Source organism: Ceratina calcarata, unplaced genomic scaffold, assembly GCF_001652005.2.
Source record: "Ceratina calcarata isolate Rehan_Ccalc_2016 unplaced genomic scaffold, ASM165200v1 scaffold178.2, whole genome shotgun sequence".
NCBI classification, from domain to species: Eukaryota; Metazoa; Arthropoda; class Insecta; order Hymenoptera; family Apidae; genus Ceratina; species Ceratina calcarata.
In genome coordinates, this window is record NW_017139212.1 from 600,359 (window position 1) to 621,811 (window position 21,453).

General features: G+C 39.3%; 1 protein-coding gene and 1 long non-coding RNA gene across 3 annotated transcripts in view; one reads left to right on the forward strand and one right to left on the reverse strand.

The window, feature by feature from the left end:
- The window catches only part of LOC108632931 (uncharacterized), a 72,000-nt gene extending 68,987 nt beyond the window's left edge, over positions 1-3,013 (forward strand). For both annotated transcript variants that reach the window (XM_018037816.2, XM_026810859.1), the window contains one exon: positions 1,787-3,013. In XM_018037816.2, coding sequence (XP_017893305.1) covers positions 1,787-2,125 — 339 coding nt within the window. In that variant the 3' untranslated portion in view covers positions 2,126-3,013. The remainder of the gene's footprint in view (positions 1-1,786) is intronic.
- The window catches only part of LOC113463867 (uncharacterized), a 206,709-nt gene that overhangs the window by 100,030 nt on the left and 85,226 nt on the right, over positions 1-21,453 (reverse strand). The window contains exon 3 of the long non-coding RNA XR_003388695.1: positions 16,197-16,253. This is a non-coding gene — a long non-coding RNA (uncharacterized LOC113463867). The remainder of the gene's footprint in view (positions 1-16,196; positions 16,254-21,453) is intronic.

A 21,453-nucleotide genomic window follows, 5' to 3' on the forward strand; every position in this document is an offset into this window, starting at 1 on the left:
AATGGCACATAAAGCGAATGACAACTTCCCCCGTTGGTTTCATTTCGAACACTAGGGAATGGGAATCGCAATCAAACTAAACGCATCCAACTTTTCGTCCGAACAAGCAACCGCAGCAAATCACGCGAGGCTTGTCGAAGATCTCGAGATGCTCGAGAACGTGGGAAACGCGGTGGGTTGCCCATTCTTCTTACGGACGCCACACCGCCGGGCCGGCTCGATTTAACGGTTCGGATCTCTTCGACGTAGTTATGAACGAGCGTCCGCGTCGTTTCTCGCGATTTAACACACTCCGCGATCAGTATAAACATTTATTATCTATAAAACCGCGGCGCGCGAGTCTGTGTGATCGCGGCGCGATACACGGACGTGAAATACGACACAGTTCGCCCTAATGTATCTCGCGCACGGGCATCCATGGAAAAAGGCGATCTCCACCCCCGTCCCCGTGAAGTTCACGCTAGTGCCTGATCTAGATGTTTGCTCTTTGCTTGATAAACGATCCGCTCAGACGATAAATGTTGGTTTACCTCTCTCGTGCGTTTTACGATATCGTTCCGTTATGTACATATTAGGTTGTTCGACGCGTGCTATTGTTCCTTCCTCGTACACCCCTACTGACACGTCTAACTTATCTCCCTTCCGTCCGAGGATTTATCAATTTGAGCGAGGAGAACTCTTACGCGAATCGTAACGTATAATAGAGAAGTCGTGCTGAACGGAAATATACAAAATTACTTTGACATATATTGTATTCAGAATTGTAAATGTCGGAGCAAATTGTGAAACAACGCGAACCAACGAGACTCGAGGTAAGATAAAAGGGAAGGATTGGAGCAGAAAATTGTAGAAATTAAGAAGGCGGCTCTGAATTGCAAATTCACCGCTGGCCGCGGATATAGAATCAGGGGAAACGCTTAAAAGGTGGTCGTTTAGCGCGTTTCTCGCGACCGTGCTCCGTTCTATTCAGAACCTTCAAAAACTTCTTCGAGGAAGGAACGAAAAGGTGGTATTAAAACCGCTGAGGACACTTTTAAAGTAACTTACACCACGCTCGACTCCTATTTTCATTTCGAAAATAACAGGAGGAGAAACTAAATTTAACTTGTCCGAGCCGGGGAACTTGGGCTAAATCCGGCTACGGTTTTAAGTGGAATTAATACAAATAAAAATGCCATTGAATTTCGCGATGTTGGCTTTATACTTAGTGATGGGATCTAAAATGATTCGAATCTATTAAGTGACGAAAAGTTCGTGTCATTTCGAATCTGATTTAAAGCTCAGGACTCTTGAAAGTTTTTTTTTAATTTCTTAGTTTATTTATCGTCATTATTGACAATTTGGTCATTACCAACACATGTATTCCATGCATTATCACATGCATTCATAATTTTGGTAATTGTAAAATTTTTATATATTTCTTCCTAATTTCGTAATTCTGATTTACTTCCAATCTCATTCGAAGAATTCTTAAAAGTCTCTATAAGTCTCGATCATCTTGAAGCTTTTGAATATCTTGAATATATCNTTATCATTATCAGTTTATTATTCAATTTTCATTCATAGAAACATAAAAATTGCTGTGTCTTTTCTTATGACTTATTAATTTGGAAAACAGGTCATTTTCACCCTTCCGGAATACGTCAATCGCCGATAGTTCTAGTGTTAAATCTACCTAATCAATAATATTTTATTATATGCTACTATCATTAAAACGTAACATATGGGAGTTTGTAACTTTACAAATATTAAAAAATAAGTCTGTATCACGTTCTCTTATCAACAGGTAAACAAAATGTTAACAAAGGAACTGCCAAGCGTGCCGTCCTCCGAAGACAGCATTCTGTCGTCGACGCGGCAAAGGCTGACACTGCGTCTGGAGAGGCACCATTTTCCCGGAGGTACCCTAACTCTGACCTGTCAGTCAATCCTACCAGGAATCGTGGGTGCGAAGCCACTCGAGAGAACAGAAACCGCGACCATGGCCGCAAGCAATCAACGATTGGCCCAAGAACCGCCTAGATCCAGCTCCTTCGTCAACTACCCACCCCCGATCTTGATCTACTGTCTATTAACGATCTTCGGATCGCTGAATCGCGGTAACTTAGCACCGTTGCATGTTTAATTGTCGATTCGTTCGGTAATCGTCACCGTATCTCGCTCGCTCATCTTTTCTTATCCGGGCTTCTCAGAACGACCGACTAAATTAAACTAAATTAAACGAAAACCACCGTTGCGTTTGGGACTCAACGATTCTCAACCGATCGAATTTCTCAATACCGCACTGCCAAATGTGAATTCCGTTGCTCGTACAGAGGGAGTTCTCGCGGGAAAAGTGTCGGCGTCGACGTCCTCCCGAGGAAATTTTTGCGAAAATTTTACGTACGTGTACTACCGTTAGTGTACCAAATACTTGTGAATAACAATTGCATCGACGGTCGCGTATAACGGCGACGAGACGAAGTTATAGCAATATACTTTAACGAGAAGCGAAGACGAGTCGTTCACGCGATATATGTACATAGTGTATGATTGTTGTACGAATTAGATTTACGACGACGATGTGTATTTAAAGTGGGAGGGAGTGGAGGATTTAAGGGTGTAACACGGTGAAAGTAAACGGAGAGGGAGAGATCAAGATCGCGACTCGGTGATCGTGTGCTCGATTGTTTTATGAACGCGTGATGTGAGCCGAGAGTGGAATACGATGGGATCGAAGGGCGAAGGGTGTAAATTTGAATCTGACAAGGGATAGGCTCTAGCGATTCATGTTTATCACCTTTCAAAGTATAATTGCACTGTTTTTCCCTTGGTCTCTCGGCTGATCCTTTTTGGTGACGTACAAGAATTTATATACATATAAATATAAATATATATATACATATATATATATACATATACATATATGTATACAGGATAAATTCGTCATATTTACGTTTTATTGTAATTTTACATGATCCATATCTGATCGTTACGACACATTTCAAGGAATAAAGACAAACGTCAGGCATAATTTGTTCTCTGTTATTTTTTCACCCTTCCCTATTTTACATTAAAACTAGAACTACCAGACCAGTCAGAATGACTAATTTTTATTAGAGAAATGCATGTGTGAAAAAAGACGATAGTTCTAATGTTAAATAAGTGATCCTAATTAAAGAATCTATGGAAGTTCAAGAATGAAACGTAAGTGATATCATTAAATAATTGAATTCGGCTATCGCCGTTCTATCTATTTCCTAATAAAGACAAACGCGAACTATAATTTGTTCTGTATTATTTTTATCCTACCCGACTTTACATTAAATAAAAAATTCCAGTTAAACAGTCCAGGGAAATTCGTGAATAAAACGTAAGTAATATCATTAAATTAAAATTATATTATTTCCTAGTTCAGCTACCTATCTAGGTTTCAATAAAGAAAAACGCCAGCTATAATTTGGTCTGTTATTTTTTTAGTACACTTCCTACCTTACTTTATATTAAATATAAGATTCCAATTATTCAATCGATGGAAATTCAAGAATAAAACGTGATTAAATAATACTACTATTTTATACTTGACTTATCGCCATAAATTTTCTATTTATTTCCTAATAAAGTCCGACGTGAAGCATAATTTGTTCTGTACCATCTTCCTACTCTACTTTACATTAAATAATAGAAATTATATGAACCGACTATTTTATACTTGATTTATTGTCATAAATTTTCTATCGAATTCCCAATACGACGAACGTCAGGCACTATTCTGAATTATCTTCCTTCTACTCCTATTTTACATTAAATAAGTTCCAATTAAACCATCCATGAAAATTCAAGAATAAAACGTAATGTCATTAAATAATAGAAATTACATGAACGTATTATTTCGTATTTTAGTAATCTCGATAAATTCCCCACCTACTTCCTTTTCGCCGTAACCGCAAGGGAGGGAGTCCTTATATAACATTAATCTACTCAGCATTTTACGTAACTGGTTAAATACACACGCTTCCAGTCGGAGTATAGCGTCGTTATCATCTTATAACGTGATTGCGAAAGCGTGAAATAGGGGCGCTTACCGAGATCCATAATCTTGTCGCAAACCGCAATCGCGAAGGTAGAAAGCACGACAGAGTAATAGAAATAAAGTATACATACAAGTTCTCGAAAATTCTCGTGCATTAGTCATATCAAAAAAGTCCTTAAAGAAATCATTTCACCTTCCAATTTTCTTAAACTCTTATGTCACATTAATGTCACCTCCATTTGCTCAAACACTATTTTCCTAACAGGTTTCTCCTTTTCTCTCCATTCCCTCCTAATCCACTCTTAAAATATTTAACCGCACTAAATTCCCTTCGACTGCCACCGTCCATCTTCATTTCCGTTACTCCGATCGAAGGTGATTCACGCAGAGATCTTTGGGATCGTGGAAGGGATGGAGAATCAGGACGGGTCGCCCGAGATAAAAGCGATTAGAGATGGCAAAAGGAAGAACGGTTTAGCGGCCGGTAAACAGTTGGAACGGGGAATCTAAATCCAGACAGAAGGATTTCCGGTAAGCGCCTATCCCACCGCCCGGGTATTAAAGCCAGTCCTGACCGGATCCGCGTTCGACTTCGAGACCTATCGGCAAGGACCCGCTCTCTCCTCGATTCGATTTCCAGATTAATTAAGGATCGCTGCGCTGCCCTCAAAGGACGCCCTCGAGATCCTTTCGAACAGGCCACCGCCGACGCGTCAAGAGGAAAGGCGTAACAAGACGCTCGATTCGAGCCCATTTCACGAGACGCCGAGCCAGATAATGACATTTTTCGCGGAGACACGAGAAATAATCCTCGCGATACAAATTCGCCATTTCGGCGATTCCTGAACTACATCGATCAAAGCAGTCCGAATCGTCACCGTGATGACCGTTTCGGGTACAAGTAAATACGATTCCGGTTAATCGATCCATTTGACGGTTTACAATGTGCTCAAGCACAGTTACGAGGGTTACGTGTGTTTCCGATTGTTTGAGTATAATAGGCTAGGGGTATAGGCTTTTCCTTGAAGCGCTGTTAATGGAGATTAGGACCAAGGCGAAGGACTCTGACAGAGTTGACTACAGCCAGCTGTACACTGCGCTGTACATTTATTTACGGAGGACTCGAAATAGTATTTGAATTGTATGAATCTAAGAACGTCGGCGATGTTATAAATTAAATATAATTCGTGCTTCAGATATTAAAGAAAATATACACTGATCTCCGGTGTAAATCTAGAATCACCAATCGCCGTATAGGACTTTTTAAATAGGGTACCAGTTCACTCTTAATCATTAATTTTAGTGAAATAGTTTTTAAACAAAAGTTGTAGATATTGTCAGCTAAAAATAAGGTCCTATAAAATTCTCTTGTAACTCCGAAATTTCTGAGTAATCATAACGAGATTTGAAACTGAATTCTCAGTACAGAGAGAAGAAGAATAAACATAGGGAAGACTCGAATGTTGCATCGAGCGGGCATTTATAAAAATCAATGGGAACGATCGGCAGTCGTATATCCGGAGAGAAATGTAGCCATGTATGCAGAGATCGCTGTACTTTACGCTTGAAAAATCATCGAGCCAATTTCAATAGTTTTGCTGGTGCTCATTAATAATTCCACTTGCTTGTATTTACTCGAGTTCCACAAAACGCTCGTTAGTTCATAGGCCGACAAAACCACTCATTATGCCCGACATTTGGATGTGAATTCCTGAACTGTTGCAAACGCCGCTCATGCCGGATGAAACTAGTTATATTTAACCGGCAGATATACAAAGTTGAAAAAAAAGGCATTTCTCGAAACGAGGAAATGTAACAGAGTGAAAGCGAGCGTAGCATTTGAAACGGCACTCGAACGATCAGAACGTCGACGAGTTCAATGAGTTCTCTCGTTTCAGCTGGAATTATAATAGAACATCCTCGAGCTCCGAACGAGGACGGGGTTTGTAACACGGGCGAGAGTGGCGGTTGGCTATGGAAAAACGAGATCAACGCGGATTCAGGAATGGCACGGCTTCAAGACGCTCGGAGGCACGCGGGTAAACCCCGGCTATTATCTTGGCATTGTTTTATCGGCGTGACGCGCGTGCAAAAGCTGGAACCGCATTGCTATCGCAGTCCTCCCTCCAGTACCGGTGGAAAATGGCTAAGAGTATGTTCGTGCTTGTTTGCAGACGTTCCTCTGCCGATTTTCCACGCGCCGCTGTGTTTGTCTTTCGCGTGCAAGAGTACAATAGCGTTTGCGCCCGTTCTCGGGCTGCGAGGCTTCATTTCAATCTCGCTTGTTGAAACAGTTACCACCCATACGATTCTCGAATTGGTTCAACGCTGTTCCAATTAAAAAATAGATTTAATTCCAATTATAACGCGGGGAATAAAGTACTCTAACAGTTGTAAGTAGACCGCGGATTTCATGCATTTATAGATAAATTATATGTGTAGAAAGTGTAAGAATTGAGAATGAGTAGAATTTCAAATTAATATTTTTAATAATAAAATAAATTTTAACCGATGACTCATTTCTTAAATTAATATCGCTAATGCCTTATTCTCGATAAAAAAGAACCGCAGTCTAATTATGATTAAGAAAGTTGACAGTAGTGAATGGTAACCACTATCTCTCCGGAATGTGGAGGGAATTTCTCGAGATTCGGAATCAACCGCAGACTAAGGTGATAAAGAGGCTAGGCGAGGCATACGTGACCTGTCGCCGATAAATTTCACAAAAAAATAGGCGGGGAGGGACGTAGACGAATCGTAGGAACCGAATCAAGGGTAATATTTGAAATGCAAATGAGTTTACTTAGTCGAACATGGATAAATCCTCGGAAAATAAATTTCAGGCCAGGGAAGATTAGAAACGGGACGGGAAGTAAAAACATATATAAACGCCGCGGCAGAAATTCAAAGGATTACTTGTTTGAACAAGAGGGGAAACCAGAAATCCAGTCGCACGGAAAATTCAACACGACCGTCCGTCCCCCTAACAATTTCTCACTGAATCTGTCAATTTTAAATTACGCTCCGCTTTGCACTGATTCACCTTTTATTTCGTAATATACGAATTTTCCAACTCCAAGGCTGTTCGAGAAGTATACAATCCAGTCCCTTTGAACATGATCAAATATACATATACATACTTGTATATATAACGATTTATCATTAGATTTCGGAGTTTTATGCGAAATATAACTCGTAATAAAATTTAAGAAATTATATTTAGGATACTCTATGAACTATTCACGGTAAACTTCAGTACACAGATTACAGAGTTTTAGTTCGAGTAGCAGAAAGTTTATTATTCGATTTTTCAAAGATTTATTATTTCATTATTGCATTAAGCTGACCAGATTAGTTTATTTTGTATTTATTTGCAAGACAAGAATGGTTTAGTTTAAGTTGAGTTTGTACATGGAGTTATGTAATAATTAAGTTTCTGTAGTAAGTAAGGTTAATTAAGTAGAGGAAGGTAATTTAAGATACAAAACAATATAATCGGAATTCTTTCCACATCGAAAGATACGAGAATAAAAAAACAATAATAGTAAGAATCTCCATCAATTCTTTTTTAGCTGCTGATGTTTTATACACTTTTCTCACTGTATATATTATATTTTTTACATACTTAATTTTGCTATAAATTTATAAAATCCGCGGTCTATTTATCATAATGATTCTAAGATCGGACATACATCTCAAAATCATTATGAAAAAAGAGCAATGCTAATAGAAATAGTAGTTGACAAGCAGTTCGTGAATATAATGAGTATATAAAGAGTGGCAGACAATTTCCTAGGTAATTAGTATGTGCGCATCGATTCAAGTTGAGCGTGATTTTCCGCGCTTTCCCGGGCAGAATAGAGACGCGGCGATTGTTCTTTTGTGGCGCGACAGAAAAGAAAGAAGACTTGACGCAGGGTCGAGCGAGCGACGCGCTCGTGCATGATGCACACATAATACGCACTTACTTGGAAATCGAGCGAGACAAGATTTCCATTGGTCACGAAACACAGGGAGCAATCGTATGGAATTAACACCGTGTTTGCTGCCTACGCTTATATTTATCCTATCGTACGTAATTTCCGCCCCAGGAAGTCGTCCACTTCCGAGTAGCCTGTCCTCGCCCTCTCTTCACTTTTCCACGTCGAACATCGAACTGTCAGTTTGTATTTCTCTCGGTACTTTTCAATTTTTAATTAGGATAGGAAGCAATCCTGCAGAGAGAGAACTACACACGACCCTACTTTGCACTTTACGCAATGGTATACAGTTTGCATTAAAGAACATTAAGCATCTCACGGACTCAAAAGTATATAAAATATTTTATTTTTCAGAAGTTATTAAAAAAACATGATCCATTTGTCCCGGAATCACCCACACAAAGGATCGATGATCGGAGCGATTTTGAAACAGGCGCGTCGACGGTAACAATTACTTTCGAGAGGCAGCAATTGCAATTTGCTCTGACGACTAATTTCAACTTCCGACGGAAACGTTTTACCCCGGAGGGGCGGTTGATTTATTTGCCCGCGGCGTCGCCTCCCCCGTGGAAACTGCATAAAAGACTCTCCCGTGCACCCGCCGGAGCAACATCTCGGCTGGTTTTGAATGGAGCCGTGCGAGATAACGGGGACACCTTGATTCCCATTAACCTGAGTATGTACAGCGCGTGTCTACACCGCTGCGGTTCGGCGGGGACTCGAAACTACATAAGTGGCAGATAGCGCGGCGACGCGTCGTAATTTATTAGCGTCGCGGCGAAAAAAAGAGATTCAGCCCCGGGGCTAGGGATGAACGACGAATGAAACGCGAGCAGCATTAAGACCGGGAGAGGTGGCCCGGATGACGAAGAAGTCACGGAGATATGAGGGAAAATGATTAAGTTCCCCGCGCTTTAAGAAAGCCCTTTTGTAAAGAGTGCACGCTAGGGAGTACCATTTACATAACTGATCCTTTTTATGATTTAAACATACGAAAGGAAAAATTGCAGGCAGTCCGCGTTACCATATTTCAATCCCTTATCACTCTCGTACAAAATAATTTACTTGTACGTACGCATAGGTTTCATTTGATCTCTTAAAATTTCACTGATAAGGCCGAATCTTTCTTAAACGAGCTTCGAGCTTATCGAGGAATATTCCTTTTTTCTCATCCTGCAGCTCCTCCTTCGCCCGGAAGCGTCAAAGAGGAAAGGCAGTCGTAATTTAGTAACTGTGAATTAATGTTAATGCGCCCGACGTCGAATTCAAATTCGCCATTGGGAAAATACGTATTTTCATATTCATAGAGATCTGTAATTTATTACTCATTCCCTTTCATCCGGCACGCTCCGACAGTGGAAGCTGTTACATTTTTTATCGAAAATGTCGGGAACTTCGCGATTCTCCAATTTCATACGACTTTCTCTATGATGTTAATAAATCATTGTCCCACACTTTTATTGTCTGATACAATCACGAGATCCCGGGCCGCGCGTGCTACGAAATTAAAACGAAGGTCGGCAAAAAGCGTCCCATATTCGAAGCTTTATACTCCGGTATTTCGAATGTCCCTTTCGGAACGTCGAAACTTTCACATGCTAAGTGGCGTTAAATCCGAATATTCAATGAAATTCCTCTTTAGCCGAACGGAGGGACAAAAAACCTGATGAAATGTCGCGGTCCTCGTCCGACCAGTTTCGCTGTTTCAATTTTTTTTTAAATATTCATCCCCTCGCGAGGAGCGATCTTCGAGTATCGTGTGACACAGAGGAAGTGTCGAGCGAAATGTCCTCTTTCAAACAGTCAAAGCTAATACGAGCCCGAATAATCGGTTCATTGTAATTCGATCTTCATTCATTTTCCCGATGTTTCAATTTAAAAACGAGATGAAATTAAAAGAGAAATTGCAATTTTTCCTTTATGGTTACAAAATTAATTTGTGAAATGAATAGAAAAAATCCAAATACTAATTGACGAAAATAAAAATGTTCGACGCCAGTGAAAGGAGGCAAAAAATAGGTATTCATTAAATATTCCCGATTCCCTTTTCACAGATCAATTACATCCGCCGCTCGTACATTATCGACGCTCACGCGGGCTTTAATTAAGAGGATATTTAAAGATTGCGTCTATCCACGCGTATTAAATTCGCACACACAATTTACGATGTAAATGCGTATTAATACAAATATCAAAATCGTTTTGAAATTGAAAATACGATTTCCAAAATGGAGAATTACGGAAGAGGGCCTCGATTTTACTGACATTTATTGATACTGAAAGCAAACACCGAAACGAGATACGCGGAGCTCAAAGGAAAAAGAATGATTGAAACGGCGAACGGAAAAAATGTCTGAAGAGATTAAAGCGATGGCGAGAACGTAAGCAGAGATACGAACGAATTCCCAAAGCGGTTGAAAAGTTACGATGATGGATCGTTATTTTGAGAAGGAGACCGGTTGCTTTCGAGCTGGTCTAACGGAGAGGGGAAAAGAGTTACAGGAGAGCGATTCGCAAAGTTTCCTCACGATTCCACTCTTAATTCCTCTGACTTCTTTCTCGTTATTAAATCCCTTCGGACACACTAATACCTACTTGCGCCCGCGTTCCACGATGAACAGATATTGAATACTAATTCCTCTTACTTCATTTAATCGCTTAGTGCGATTAAGGGTGTATGAACTCTTATATAAAAACAACGACAAAGCATTGAAATTTTAACAGTTTCTAGATGTTACATTAATAAAAGGCTGTACAAAATTTCAGAAATTTTGCGAGTCTATTAAAAAAGTTATTACATCTTGAATTCTCATGTCGAATGGCAGAATTTTCATGTATATAAATATATTGGTTTGTTAGAGCTGAACGTTGAAACGTCTATCGAGCTTCTTTGAGTCAGCATGAAAAATGATGAAACGATAACATTTATAATAATATAACTGGATGCTCAATAACCTGAAGAAAAATGCGCATGCTTTATTATAGTCTACTCTCGTTTCGTCACAATTTTCGAGTATTTATCATTAGAAAATAAACTGCGAAGAAATAGATTTTTCTCGTGCCAACGCCATTACTCAAATGACAAACTATGGTAGAGTTTGCAAACTTTGACTGACGATATCTCAGAAACGAAATGGTCATTCTTCGGTACCTATATTAATCTTGTACAAAATTTCGAACAATTTCGAATACTTTCGATGTAGGGAACAACTACCTTAATAATCGATATACTCTTTTCCTGATAAAATCCGTTAAGAAAGTTCGACCATAAACGCCGTAGTTAACTCCGCGGAATCATCATACTACCGCTGGTTTACTCGAGCACTCGAGAATACTTAACTATGATTAGACCCTAATTTTCCAAGGTATTAAGCAGCGGCACCAAAGCCTTCGATATAATTCGGCTAATCACCGTAACCGATATTATCAGTCGGTAGCAGATGTTGAATACCGGCAAGAAAACGGGTAGAAGTTAAGGTAGACCCTAATGAAGAAGGGTATCACTATTTCGCGGTGAAAGCGGCGCGGATGAAACTCGTTCGGCGCGGCCGCGCTCGACAAAAACTTTCCCTTCGAACTCTTAATCGCCCGTCATAACTACGGTTACGTAATCCCGCGGGATTATTTTCCCCGAGTCAGGCAAAAAGATCGCACGTCAAAAAACCGTCGTAACGAAGATTTCGCGATGACGCGGCTAAAGATTGGTTAACGTGAAAAATATTTCGCACGATAATGTCGCTTCTTATTCCTTCAGTTAACGTTAGTATCAGACTTAGAGCATACACAGGGTGTCCCAGAACTAATACTACGCCCGAAAATGAGGAGGAGCTGAGGCGATTTTAAACAACTTTCTCCTTTGCGAAAAAGTTGTCCGAGGCATGGTTATTGAGTTGTTTAAAATCACCTCAGCTCCTCCGCATTTTCGGGCGTCGTATTAGTTCTGGGACACCCTGTATGTATATCCAATAGAGCAAACCCATTCACTAAATAATATGAAAATCATAAAAGAATATAATACGTAAATATTACTTGTTACCACACAAAATTTGAATATTATTGAAGTACTTAATGAGTAATAAAATAATTAACGCTAAGTACTTTATAACTAATAAAATACTTCAAGCAAAACAGGCTTGGCGCTTAACGTGTTAAAATTAGTACGCTCGAACTCCACAAATTAAAACGAAAAACTAATATTGAAAGTTGAAATTTCATACTTTCTATGACTGCAAAAAATATGCAGAGTGTCCCGGCATTGATGGTACAACCGTAAAGGGGGAAGAGATTGGATATGAGAAAAAAAGTTGCAAGAATACAATAAATTTTCTTCCACTTGAGGCTTTGCGTTCAATAAAATATTTCCTACGTAACTGCTTTAATTTGTTAAAAAAAAAACGATGATTTTATTATATAAATTATATTGAGTTAAAATTTTGAAAATTCTCAGCACGTTCAATTGCCTTCAGAATTTTAATAGAACGAAATTGCAGAAAAATCCGCGTATCTACAACGGAATATTCCGATCACCCTTTTCTCTCTGGGTAAACTATTATGAGGGAGGGTATCTTCAGTTCAGACCGTTAAAATTTCATAAACCGGGCCCGCCTGCTACGCTGGCAAACTCGCTGCACTTTAATATCCTGACGAGAAGTATATTTCTGCAGCAGCGTAGCAGCGGCCAGTTCCGGCCTTCTTACGTTGTTACGCGTTATACAAATTTAATAAAACGTCGCGTTTGAAAAAGAAACGAAACGGATAGGAAAGTACCGGCCGCGCGCCCGGCGGACTCTTGTTCCCGTCGCTGTTGCGTTCCCACCCGCCCCGTCTACCGTCGCGTTATCATCGATCTCTTAGCCCCTGGATTTCTTTGCGTTACAAATTACCCTGAGAGCCCGATACTTTAGCTTCCTTCCGGCGCTGATTGATAGCGGATCCCGATGCAAAGAATTGCAAAGATAACGCTGTTTACAGCGGACAACGATGCTCTAAATTTTGGGTTAAAACCCGTGCTGCCCTAGCCGACGAATGCCCATCGATTATACCGTGCGACCTCGCAGAATTTTCTTCCCATTTTTTTCCCAGTTTTATAGTCGCAGAATTTTTCACGTACTTTCGAAACACGATTTGCCAGCTTAATGCGAGATACTAAAAACCGATGATTGTATAAAAATCCGATGTCCCCAGGTCTAACTTAATCGATATAAAAATTCTCGGTATATAAATGCGTAATTATAATTTTAGAACACGAATGTCACAGTTGGATACGATCTGTTTTACAGACGCATGGCCATCGAGAGATGCATTATTCGCAATGGATTTGTTGTTACTAATGTACGCCTCGAACAGTGAAATAAAAAAGAAACAACGAAACACGGAGGAGGCATCGTTCGGTCGTTTCAATGGATTGCGTTCGATCGACGTAGTACCTACCAGGGAACCTTTTCGCAAGAGTAACGACGCGATCGTTTCATTGCCGGGACACTTTTGTTCCGCGGGTACAAAGTAATCGCACAATATTTACGTGATCTGGGTGCAACGGCAAGGAACATTAATTATAATTACTGGGTTACGGGTGGGTAATGGCAATATTCTCTAATTATGGTAAATATTAATTATGCATTTGATCCTCGCGAGGCGAGTATTGTTCGACTCGACTGTAATTACATATTGATGTTCGAGGTACAGGAATTGTTTGATAAATTCGCAAACCTGATCTTTTCCACAATTTCCAACCGACTTGTTTTACGGGCGAACAAAGGAGGTACTACGGAATGAACTTTCTGAACAGCTTCCAAAGGTACACAAGTCTCGTTTAAAGGCTAATTAATTTCGTTCCTTTTCCTGGCACATATTCTATAATATTAATGGAAGGAGCAAATGTTCGATAATGATAAATTTATATTTGTATTTTTATTTAAGTATGCATATTAGATCTTTTATGTATATGTACATTCAGATGAGTATTAATTAACATGAGTAAATAATATTAACTAATATAGAGAAACTCATTAAGGCTGTGGTATCGATCATTACACGATTCGACGTTAATTACGTACTTTCTTTCATCAAATTAAAATGCAATTTAATGAATCATGACTACCGATTAATCAAGATGCAAATTAGTGATGTGTTTACCATTCAAATATTACGCATTACAACAAACCGGCTTCGGGTGAAAACAGAGCAAAAGGGAAAGTAATGAAAACGGCGTGTGAAAACGAGAGAGAGTGTCTCCTCTACGAGACGCTAAATATCCGGCTAGTCCTTTTTGCCAAGTAATGCGTTTTTGTCGCGTGGACAGAATGAACCGCATACCAGAACGGTCGGGCTTCAACGACTTTTATTTATTCCGCGTTAATTAAAAAATTTCACCGGCGCAGCGTGCCGCATTCTGGTGGACGAGTAACGTGAGTACCTACCCGTGGTAAAATATGCAAAAAACATTTGTCGGTCCAATAAACAGATGTAAAGTAAACTTTCCCGTATTTGTTTCGTTACCGCGTCCATTTTTAATTTGTACCTTCCGTTTATTTTTCTATTTTTCTTAAGCATCAGGTATCATAGATTAGTGTAGCGCATAGCATAAAACTTCTCAGAATTTATGTATTAGATTCTGTTTTTGTAAATGAAAATAAATAAAGAAGCTTGGCTACAAATTATTATAATAAAACCACTTGTTCAATAATGAATATTTTTTATGTAGATGTCAATGTATCACCTTATTCATTGAAATCTGGCAGGAACACGTTGTTTTCTTATGTGCAGTAGTGTATATTGAAAAGAAGAGAGCAGCCCTCAAAATTAAGGAAACTAATTTTTTATCTCGAGGACTACAAGGAATATACAGACGAAACTCAGATTTCAACTGACGAAATTTGCATTTCCAAACGACAAATGTGAATTATTTTATGTGGAGCTTGTATAAATAGTATATTAAAATATATGACTTTTATGTTAATTTTTCAGATTGAGTGCTGATACACTTTCTTTAAATATATGACTACTATGTATATGACCGTATGTAAATTACAGACAAACCAATCTTCTATTATATCTAATAACTGTTCAAATATGGATGCTTCGCCATTGTTATTCAAGGGCTCATACAACCTTAACAGATTGATTAGCGAAACTGAAATTGTAGGCTGCTTTCATCTCCCCGACATGCACCATTGCAAATCAAAAACAAATGTTAAATATTTTTAGAAGGACCTCTGGCGAACGTCAAAATCGGCGAGAGACACTTAGCCACGTTCCTTCGTAAGTAGTGTTCTCACCACTTGACGACGTACGCGAACTCCATACTACATACATAGAACGAATTATACAGAATAGGAATTTGGAAGTTTGGAGTAGTCGCGCAACATCAGCTAAAGTAACCACTCGCCCTCCATAAAACGGGGGCGATGGTATAAAGAGGGTAGCGAAGTCCGAGTTAATACACGCTTCATCAATGCCGATGAAGAGGGTCGAAGGTAGTACTTTCGCGAGAAACGACACTCAACCCATTCGCCAGCCCCTTAAATCCAATTTTTCTCACCCCTCGTTACGCGACGCGACGCGACCGTCCCTCCTTCCAATTCGACGCCGCACTGTTCCATTTTCGACTCCTCTACCCTCCACCGGAAATCGATATCGACACGTACCGGCCACTTTCGCGGTCGCTTCGATCTCATTTACAAATGGACCGGTCATCTCGCGCCAGATTTCTGTAATATACTTAACCGGGCATTGTAGTCTCTTGCCCCCCAAGCGAACCGTTGACTCTATTACGCGACAACTCGACCGAATCCAACTGGCAAATGCGATGTCGTTAACAGTGCCCGCGGATCGGCCAATTTCAGCTGTAAATCGCAACGCTCCGACTGAATAAGATCGCGCGATTCCTTTTAACGGGCGTATCGATATTTTATCACGTTCAACAATGACTCATTTATAAAGAGATTATAACGGATAAATGTGGCAGCGTAATTTATTTACATCTGCAAACGCAATTCTTATTGCTGTCAAAAGTTTGAAACCAACTTTGAAACAAACAAAAAGGTTCACTTAAGATATAACTTTAGCAGAAACATTAATTATGATTTATTTCACTGCGATTAAAGTCAAATTTATATTTATAATAATTAAAATTTGAATCGCAAAGTAATATTACGTTAAGTGACGAAGCTACGACCAGTAAAAAACAAATAAAATGTACTCACCAACTCGAAGCGGACGTCTTTAATCCTCTATTGCATCTTAGAAACGAGCCTGGGTATCTGGAAACAAAAATAGCATAGTTCAATTTCTTCTGATGCAAAATCACGAGTCAAAATAGTTTATCAATGAACCGATTATAAATATCCAATTATCATAATCGTAGATAAAGTGTTTGTCGCGACGTGGTGATTAAAACGGCGCGCCGTTTGTAATTGCACGACGATGGGCGGCTCACCAATAATGTGATTGACGGTGACGCGGTTGCTAATTTCCGTGAACGACGCGAAATTCCCAGCGACTGTTACGGGCATCGATGTTAATTCGCTTGAACGACACGCCAATCGACGCGTTAACGCCCGATAGCCACTCCGTGTTGTTTTCTAGCCTCTGGGCAACTTTCCCAGGCCTCAATAGAAGCACGTAGACGTTCAATAGTAAGCATGCAAATTTTAATAATGACAAACCGCTTCCGCACTCGACATTTCTGTGCCACAGTGTTTTCTTCTTTAATATAATTATAGTAAATTGTCTAATTTCTATTCAAGTCACAATTTCTAATCACTGGCTTTCTCCTCTGATGTAATCTTAGGTCAGTGAATAGAAATTCTAACGTAAAATGAAATTGCGACATTTACTAGATTATTTAGAAACAATGCACTATTATTATCAAAGATCAATTAGAATAATTTGATTAGAAAACCAAATTCTATTTTCGAAATTCTAATGCGTTTTCCCGAGGTTTAGAATTACTCCAGGAGAAATCTGTTCTTGGTGATTTCAAAGTTTCTCAGACCTCAAGAAAAGCATATAAACGTTCAACAATAGGCATGCACATTTTAACAATGAGAAATCACTCCTCAACTCGAACACAATGTTTCCTTTTTTCATACAACAATTATTTGAAAAGCATTTTATGAAATAAATACAATTTACAAAAGTAAACAATGCAATAGAATTATGAATAGACTTTAGATCTCATGCATTTATAAGAAAGCTGAATGCGCGGAAAATATAAACACTGCATGAAATGCATAAGAATATAGAAAGTATCAGTAGAAGAATGCACATTGCAAAAAGAAAACCATTGTTTAAACTGGTGCCAGAAATATTTCATTTTGCAAGAAAATCCGCAATCTAATTTTAAAGAAAGAATTAGAAAACCAAATTCGATTTTTAAATCCCTAACGTACGTTTCCGCGAAATTTAGGATTGCGATCCATGAGAAATCTGTTTTTGGTGATCTTGAGAAATGAGGTTGCAGCTTGCCAACTGGATCAGCCATAATGTAGTTACGTGCGACGGGTCATAGATACATGGGGTACGATAGGACTGGTTAAAATTTCATGAAGTTCAAGTCGAGACGTTGTGGTCCCGGCGCGGCGCGGTGACGTGAAGCGGATGAGGTTACGATACGTCGATCTCCATTGAACAGAGCGATCCAAATCCGAGGAAAGCCTGAGCGAACTTCTCTACAAGCCAGTCTCGTTCACGCGGCAAACTAATAATTCCTTTAAGCGGCACGAAATCGGACACAGAGCAGCCCGTATACGTTACGAATTTCATACCAACTTTCCTTCGCTGTTCCTCCGCGGAAAAACATCCGTACCGTGCGATTGCATAGTTCTTCTCCATGGCTGCTATATCCAGAGGCAATAACACGATATTATTGTTAGCGCCGCGCGTAGTTGCCTTTTTTTACCGTCCGGTAAATCGCTATAGTTCCCTTTTTATCACGCTTCCCACGCGATCGTTTTGCCTGATCGTTCAATAAACTGCGACAATACGTCGCCGGCAAGAATATGAAATATTTTTATCGTCAATCTTACTCTGAGAAGTGTAACAATTTTATTCCCGTAGGAACATTTCACAACCGACTTTAAAGCCTTTTCAAAGATGATTAGAAACATTTACTACTTGTCTATCTATTAGGTAATACAATTTGCATTCTGCTCGATCAAATCCACTTTAGATGAATGAAATCGAATCCACAATTTTTAAACACCTTTGCCAAAAAAGAAAAATAGTACTTACATTTTTTTTACAAAATCAGAACATTTTGTTTTTTAAATACGTGATGGCAATTACAATTTTTAAATTATGCATGTGCTCGTAAAAAGTATCCACATTTATAGATTGTTTGATTTCTATTTGATAAATGTCTCAGAAAATATTTTCAGGATTGATGCGAATAATAATCGACGGTATTTCTTACTACGTACAATAATTCTATTCACAAGTGTACAGACTTAATTAATTACCGAAGCCCGGAGTTCTCAACATTCTCAATCACCCACTTGCCTCCATCTGTCCTCCACCTGTCTTCACTTCTCGTACGATTAAATTTATATAAGAAGAAACTGAACAAGTTCAATTGTTTCCCCCTTGACACTTCACAACTTTAGTATAAAAACATTTTCAAAAAAAGATTCATCTGTTCTCCACACTGTAACTCATCCTTTGCCAGATACAATTTCGAAGCTATGTATATTTCAAGAGAATATAATAAAAAATCGACTCCTTCAGAGTTTAAATCGTAAACAGCCCCTTAAGACGAAGTCTGTCGATGAGGGGACAGAAATTGATAGCTAAAGAGAGACAACCATGTATCATGTCAAGAGAAGCCGACGAACATTAATAACGATAATCGAACGTCGTATATGAAAGTCAGTCGCAAGTATTTGGCCAAAGTCCTTCTGGTTTCGATTCGATCGAAATTACTTCCGGGACGCGCACGTGCGCGTATTGACTGGCCTGAAGATGTCTTGATAGGGCGGCACGTGTTTGAACGAGCTCAGCCTCGCGATATCTGTCGCGCCGGTTACTTGAATGCGCTTCTCGTGCCTTTGACTGGACACCGGACTCTCGCTGTATGCAATGGACGCTAAATTGTGTTCGCAACTGAGTCGTGTGAGACTGGCACTAAACTAGATTTAGTCAGCAGGATTATTTATTGCGAGCCACGAAAGCTCATGTACGTGGGACAAATTGATATCGTGCATGTTTCAATAATGTTATACTATGCTAAAATGTGGCGAAGGATCTTATTGAAGATTGATTTCATCAGATTCTCCAAATTTGATGCAAATTCTATATAAAATATGTGGGAGTGCAAAACGTCGAAGGTTTATATTCATGATAAGGCTACCTCTTATACATTTAGTGGCTTGCATGAATTCTGATGTGATGCAACGTCTTGCAAAATATGTATGACAATCGTGCTTGGATTTTTCTTTGTTACTTTTTTAAGGAATTAGAGAAGAAAATTGAAAAACTGATCGAAGTATAGTTGGTAGAAAAGATGTAGTCAGCTCGTAAAATTCGTAATAAAAATTAGTCATCGATGGCCATTACAGTCGCCTACTTAGGGTCGTCTTGACCAGACATGAAAATACATGAAATATCTTTTTTGAAATTCCCAACTGCGAGAATCTGGAAATTGTGTGAAATTTCTATATGTATAAAAAAGCGATCAGAATTTTTGGAATTCTCATCATTCGCAATCGAGCATCCATACTTTCGATAGCGAGAAATAATCGCAGTTCTAAGGAAGTGGCATTAAAAATATAATTACACTACTCTGTTATTATTTATATCATTTTGGAAATCTCAGTTTTCCCAGTGCGAACGAGTTTAGGTACCTACATCACTGAAACTTGAAACGGACGAGCAACACCGAGTTTAAAGAGCAAGGCACCAAGTGAGTTTACTTGGCCCGACCCTGACCCGTCTTGAGGACTAAATCCTCCCTGAAATTATTGTTTCGGTAGCTAAGCTGTAATTTTTATGAGGTTGAAATTTACGACCTCACTATGTCTGTTCCAGCGTCTTACATATCCCGAGGGGAACACAAGGCATTGCAGTAGACATTAATTTCTATTAATTAAATATACATATTGTTTAAAACAATCTCCAGCCTCCAGTCACATGTAGCCTTCCACCCCACAAACATAATATTATATGTTCCTACTATAGATTTTCCTATTTTGGTTGACAGATTTACGTCGCATACATGAAACAATTTTGGAATTAAGATTAAGCTTGCCCAAGCGTTTCTATCAATAATTCCTGCAGTGCGTCGATATTCCGTGCGCGTATTTGATATCTACGGGAGGCATGACAGTGCTCGGTGTTTCGTGAAATATTCAAGTTTCATCAACCCTAGTTGTTGGCCTGCTGATATGGCAACGTACGACTATATTCCATATTACTCAGACGACGTCGACCGTATGAAGTAGCTATTATTCAGTATCCGTCGGATGGTAGACCATGAAAAAAAAAGTATGTTCAAATAGAAGCTCTATTTATAATCCGCCTACAAATTAAACAAGCTAGCAAAGGAGAAATAATTAATTCGAAAACATTTCATTCCACATTTAATCCGGTGTTCGAGCACGTCAAGGGTTTAAGCATCGAGTGGTCTTAATTACCTTCAAAATCGAATTAAACTCGTCACGAACACGCTGCAGCCTGTTATCGGTACAGCCTCGTTTTCAATTGCCGACAAAACGTAGTTTCTGGACCATTGCAGGTCGCGATAACTTTCGTGCTCCCTTATCGTCTATGCTAGAGCGATCGCTATACTTATTGCTGCGCTGTCACGTCTGGGGATAAATTCACCGGAAGTGACACTATCGTTGCCAACGCTCGCCACTTTTATTCACAGCGATGCCCGTGGCACACGGAATTGCTCCATAATTCCGTTGAAAATATTAATACTATATTTCCCTTGAAAATGACAGGGACGAGCATTTTTCATACAAGCTTGTCATAATTTTTTGATTTGTCTCAAGAGACCTACTCGACGGTACAATATCGTTAATAGGTAATATCTATGTGTGCCTTATGAAGTCAATGCCGTTCTGTCATGCAAGTATGACGACTCGTACGTCATGTTTGATGGAAAAGTAAGATTGCTTTTAACCACGGTTAAATGTAGCCCTCCACGTTCAAATACGCAGCACGTTATTATGTTAACGCGAGTAATTTCGAACTAGTTACTGAATAAATAGTTTCTGCCTCGTTTGAGAAGGACGGGAATCCCGATACGGGGTTAACTCGAAGTGATCCCTTAGTTAGTACGCTTCGCGTACCACAGTTCACAAATCTGGCTTCGGTAATACTCGTAACGTGTACACACATATATTAAAGCCTTACGTAAAACGAAAATACGTAATTAATCCAGATCGTTTCTGGGCAAAAGGCTTCAGCTTCATTTTTAAATAACTTTTGTATAATTATAAGTATTGAAAATTGCTAAAT